This window comes from Tripterygium wilfordii, chromosome 22, assembly GCF_013401445.1.
Source record: "Tripterygium wilfordii isolate XIE 37 chromosome 22, ASM1340144v1, whole genome shotgun sequence".
Taxonomy (NCBI): domain Eukaryota; kingdom Viridiplantae; phylum Streptophyta; class Magnoliopsida; order Celastrales; family Celastraceae; genus Tripterygium; species Tripterygium wilfordii.
In genome coordinates, this window is record NC_052253.1 from 1649832 (window position 1) to 1655229 (window position 5398).

General features: G+C 42.5%; 1 protein-coding gene across 1 annotated transcript; it reads right to left on the reverse strand.

Moving 5' to 3' along the window:
- Window positions 1–447: 447 nt before the first annotated feature.
- Window positions 448–2859, reverse strand: LOC119990998. Its single transcript, XM_038837168.1, has 3 exons — window positions 2401–2859; window positions 1019–2129; window positions 448–723 (listed from the first exon to the last, which is right to left on the reverse strand). Exons 1-3 carry the CDS (start codon window positions 2857–2859, stop codon window positions 686–688), a joined length of 1608 nt encoding a protein of 535 aa, XP_038693096.1. The 3' UTR covers window positions 448–685.
- Between the last annotated feature and the right edge of the window lie 2539 nt (window positions 2860–5398).

The following is a 5398-nucleotide window of genomic DNA, read 5'->3' on the forward strand; positions in this document are numbered from 1 at the left end:
AATGTTGATAAGATTGACTGAAGTGAGAACAGCCTCAGCCCAGTAAGAACGAGGCACAGAAGCAGAAAGTAGAAGTGCCCGAGTAGTCTCTAGAATGTGTCGATGCTTCCTTTCAGCAACACCATTCTGCTCATGTGTGTGAGGACATGAGTGTTGAAAAATGGTACCGTGAGAGGAGAGCAATGAGCGCATACTAGAAGACAAGTACTCAAGAGCACAATCAGAGCGAAGCGTCTTGATGCGACGATCGAACTGGGTAAAAATCATAGTGGTAAAGTGCTCATACACAGAGAGAATCTCAGAGCGATGTTGTAAGAGATAGACCCAGGTATAGCGAGTAAAGTCATCAATAAAGGAAACATAATAACGATAACCACAAATAGAAGGGAGAGGTGCAGGGCCCCAAATATCTGAATGTAATAGATCAAAAACACTAGAAGTTTGGGATACACTGGGTGAAAAGGGGAGTGCTGTAGCTTTAGCAAGCTTACAACCAAGACAAGGACTCAAAGCAGAAAAAGGACCACGACCGAGAGCTCCAGACAGGGAGAGACTCTTCAGTCGCGATTCAGAAATATGACCTAATCGTCTATGCCAGATATCAGGAGTAGGAGAGGCAAGGCCACAAAAACTGGGACGCGAGGAGGGAATGTGGAGGGACTGGAGATGATAGAGGCCACCCACTCTACGACCACTGCCAATCACCCGGCTGGTAGACGGATCCTGCACACGACAAGAAGAGGTATGAATAAAACATCATAGCCAAAATCACATATACCACCAACAGAAATAAGGTTCATGCTCAATTGAGGAGCATGAAGAACAGAGGGTAGAGAGAGATGGCCTGAGGGCTCTGAGGTAGTAGTAATAGAGCCAGCCTGAGAAACTCTCAATGGAGAACCATCAGCAGTGTAAATAGAGGGAATAGGAGGTGAGGGACTACAATCAGTCAACAGTGAGGCATCAGAGGTCATATGATGAGAGGCCCCAGAGTCAAAAGTCCAAGTACTAGACATACCAGTGGCTGAGAAAGCAGAGGGTGCAGGAGTGCTACCAGTGCTAGAAAAAGTAGTCATCTGCTCAAGACGCTGTTGATACTGCTGGAACTGCTGGAACTGCTGAAATTGCTGAATATCAATCTGAGGCAAAGCAAGAGCAGGAGCAGGAGCAGGAGAAGGAAGTGCATGAGTAACAGCCGCAACAGTGGAAGTGGAGGCACGGCGGCCGCGGCCACGAGGTCCAACACGACGCTCGGGGTGGAGCTTCCAACAGTCATCTATAGTATGACCTGGCCGCATGCAATGAGGGCAAGTAGGACGACCAGAGGGAGCTGTGGAAACACTAGAGGGAGCTGCAACAAGAACACCGGAGAAACTAGAGGGCGCAGGAGTAGACTTGACCCCACCTAGTAGGCGAAGACGAGTCTCCTCGGCGACTAACTCAGCAACTGCAGTCTCGAGGCTGGGAGGGGGGTCACGATGTATAAGCTGACCAACCAGAGGACCAAACTCGGGGCGGAGAGCCATCAGAAACTCGTACATGTGACGCATATCCCAAAAAATCACATCAGCAGCAATATGACTGCCAGCAGGGAGAAAAACCTCCAACTCACGCCAAAAACCACGCATGTGGTGATAGAACTGCTGAATAGACCGATCATCCTGACGAGCAGTAGCAGCCTGAGTGAGAAGTGAATACTGACGAGCCCCACTGCGTTCAACAAAACGAGCGGTAAGAGATCTCCAAACAACATGGGCAGCTTGAGTAACTAGATCAGGACGGAGAGCCGGGTCGAGAGACTCAATCAGATAACTGGAGACTCGGTTAGTTCGAAGAGTCCAAGCAGTTAAAACATCATCAGAACCATCAGCAGGTGGACCATCTGTGAGATAAGATAAGAGCCCTCGGCCAAACAAGGCATTACGAACCGTGGCACTCCAAGTAAGCCAGTCACCGGCTGAAGTGAGCCGAAAATCAGTCGAAGTGGGAAGAAAATCCCGAGGAAGGTCAAGGGTGGTCAAACCAACGGTCGTCGATGATGCAGCCGAGGTCGACAAAGACCGAGTGGCAGAGGAACCAGTCCCCGTCAAAGGTCGAAAATCAGCACCAAGAGTTGCCATCAATACAAACTACAATTAAAAAAAAAATCTGTAGGGACTAAACTGTAAGTTCAGAAAGCTGGAGGGACCAAACTGCAATGTCAGAAAGCTGGAGGGACCAAACTGCAATTTCAGAAATATGGAGGGCCAAACTGCAATGTCAGAAAGCTGGAGGGATCAAACTGCAATGTCAGAAAGATGGAGGGACCAAATTGCAATTTCAGAAATATGGAGGGCCAAACTGCAATGTCAGAAGATAAAAAAAAAACAGATCTGGCTGGGTTGGCAGAGTGGACCAAACGAGGCAAAGAGCATCGATCTGTACAGTGCTGGTCGGCAGAGAACTGGGCCGAGAGAGATGAGAGTAGAGGCGCACTAGAAGAAGCTCGCCGGCAGCTGAGAGATCGGAGCTGGGAGCTGGGAGCTGGCAGCTGGCAGCTGGGTTGGCAGAGTGAACCAAAGCTGGTCGGTAGAGAACTGGGCAGTGCTGGTCGGCAGCAGAGATCTCGCCGGAGCTGGACTGAGAGAGCTGAGAACAGCGGCCGCAGAGAGCACCGAACTGGGCAGTGCTGGTCGGCAGACAGCAGAGATCTGCCGAGATCTCGCCGGAGCTGGGCTGAGAGAGCTGGGAACAGTGGCGCACTGGGAGGAGCTCGTCGGAGAAGAGTGCCGCACGAAAAAAAAAATTGTAGAGAAAAAAAAAACTTAGCTCGATACCATGATAATAGATATGAAATTGTGTAACAAATGAGTAATACATGAGTATATAGACAAGAGAATGAAGAGAAGACCATACTACCCTTCTATACTAAAAATATACAAAATACACATCTCTAACAGTGAAAAAGTTGTCTATGCATAGAATTGAGCATTTCTAAGGTATCAAATATGACCATTATACTCTATTTAGTGTTATAAGAAGTCTTAACTTTCTAGTTTAGCTTTTGGACAACATTTCGTTAGGTAAAGAAGCCAATAGACCAAGTTAAGTTCAAAATTACACTAAACGTGAAAAAGTTGTCTATGCATATAACTGAGCATTCATAAGGCGTAAAATTGGACAGTTATACTCTATTTAGTGTTCATTGAAGTCTTAACTCGCTATTTTAGCTTTTGGACAACGTTTCGTTAGGTAAAGAAGCCAATAGACCAAGTTAAGTTGAAAATTGCAAGAAACGTTGAAAACTTGTCTATGCATAGAACTGAGCATTCCTAAGGCATCAAATTGGACCGTTATACTATATTTAGTGTTCTTAAAAGTCTTAACTTGCTAGTTTAGCTTTGGGACAACTTATCGTTGGGTAACGAAGCAAATAGACAAAGTTAAGTTCAAAATTGCACGAAACGTGAAAAACTTGTCTATGCGTAGAAGTGAGCATTCCTAAGGAATCAAATTGGACCGTTATACTCTATTTAGTGTTCTTAGAAGTCTTAACTTGCTAGTTCAGCTTTTGGACAGCGTTTCGTTAGGTAAAGAAGCCAATAGATCAAGTTAAGTTCAAAATTGCACGAAACATCAAAAACTTGTCTATGCATAGAATTGAGCATTCCTAAGGCATCAAATTGGACTGCTATACTCTATTTAGTGTTCTACGATTTTTTAACTTGCTAGTTTAGCCTTTGGACAACGTTTCATTAGGTTAACAAGCCAATAGACCAAGTTAAGTTCAAAATTGCATGAAACGTGAAAAACTTGTCTATGCATAGAACTGAGCATTCCTAAGGCATCAAATTGGACCGTTATACTCTATTTAGCTTTCTTAGAAGTCTGAACTTGCTATTTTAGCTTTTGGACAACGTTTCGTTAGGTAAAGAAGCCAATAAACCAAGTTCGGTTCAAAATTGCACGAAACGTGAAAAACTTGTCCATGCATAGAATTGAGCATTCCTAAGGCATCAAATTGGACCGTTACACTCTATTTAGTGTTCTTAGAAGTCTTAACTTGCAAGTTTAGTTTTTGGACAACGTTTCGTTAGGTAAGGAAGCCAATACACCAAGTTAAGTTCAAAATTGCACGAAACGAGAAAAACATGTCTACGCATAGAACTGAGCATTCCTAAGGCATCAAGTTGGACCGTTATACTCTATTTAGTGTTCTACGATGTATTAACTTGCTAGCTTAGCTTTTGGACAACGTTTTGTTAGGTAAAGAAGCCAATAGACCAAGTTAAGTTCAAAATTACATGAAACGTGAAAATCTTGTCTAGGCATAGAACTGAGCATTCCTAAGGCATCAAATTGGACCGTTATACTCTATTTAGTGTTCTTAGAAGTCTTAACTTGCTAGATTAGCTTTTGAACTACGTTCGTTTGGTGAAGAAGCCAATAAATCAAGTTAAGTTCAAAATTACACGAAACGTGAAAAACATGTCTACGCATAGAACTGAGCATTCCTAAGGCATCAAGTTGGATCGTTATACTCTATTTAGTGTTCTACGATGTATTAACTTGCTAGCTTAGCTTTTGGACAACGTTTTGTTAGGTAAAGAAGCCAATAGACGAAGTTAAGTTCACAATTACACGAAATGTGAAAAACTTGTCTATGCATAGAACTGAGCATTCCTAAGGCATCAAATTGGACGTTATACTCTATTTAGTGTTCTTAGAAGTTTTAACTTGCTAGTTTAGCTTTTGGACAACGTTTCGTTAGGTAAAAAAGCCAATAGACCAAGTTAAGTTCAAAATTACAGTAAACGTGAAAAAGTGTTCTATGCATAGAATTGAGCATTCCTAAGGCATCAAATATGACCATTATACTCTATTTAGTGTTCTAAGAAGTCTTAACTTTCTAGTTTAGCTTTTGGACAACATTTCGTTAGGTAAAGAAGCCAATAGACCAAGTTAAGTTCAAAATTACACTAAACGTGAAAAAGTTGTCTATGCATAGAACTGAGCATTCCTAAGGCGTAAAATTGGACAGTTATGCTCTATTTAGTGTTCTTTGAAGTCTTAACTTGCTAGTTTAGCTTTTGGATAACGTTTCGTTAGGTAAAGAAGCCAATAGACCAAGTTAAGTTGAAAATTGCAAGAAACGTTAAAAACTTGTCTATGCATAGGACTGAGCATTCCTAATGTATCAAATTGGACCGTTATACTATATTTAGTGTTCTTAAAAGTCTTAACTTGCTAGTTTAGCTTTTGGACAACGTTTCGTTGGGTAAAGAAGCGAATAGACCAAGTTAATTTCAAAATTGCACGAAACGTGAAAAACTTGTCTATGCGTAGAAGTGAGCATTCCTAAGGAATCAAATTGGACCGTTATACTCTATTTAGTGTTCTATGATGTATTAACTTGCTA

Coding starts and splice junctions, on each gene's coding strand:
- LOC119990998 (XM_038837168.1), bottom strand. CDS start 2,859: ATGTATTACTCATTTGTTACACAATTTCATATCTATTATCATGGTATC. Junction 2,130..2,400: donor AGATCGATGCTCTTTGCCTC/GTTTGGTCCACT, acceptor TTTTAATTGTAG/TTTGTATTGATGGCAACTCT. Junction 724..1,018: donor CTCTGCTTTCTCAGCCACTG/GTATGTCTAGTA, acceptor TGTCGTGTGCAG/GATCCGTCTACCAGCCGGGT.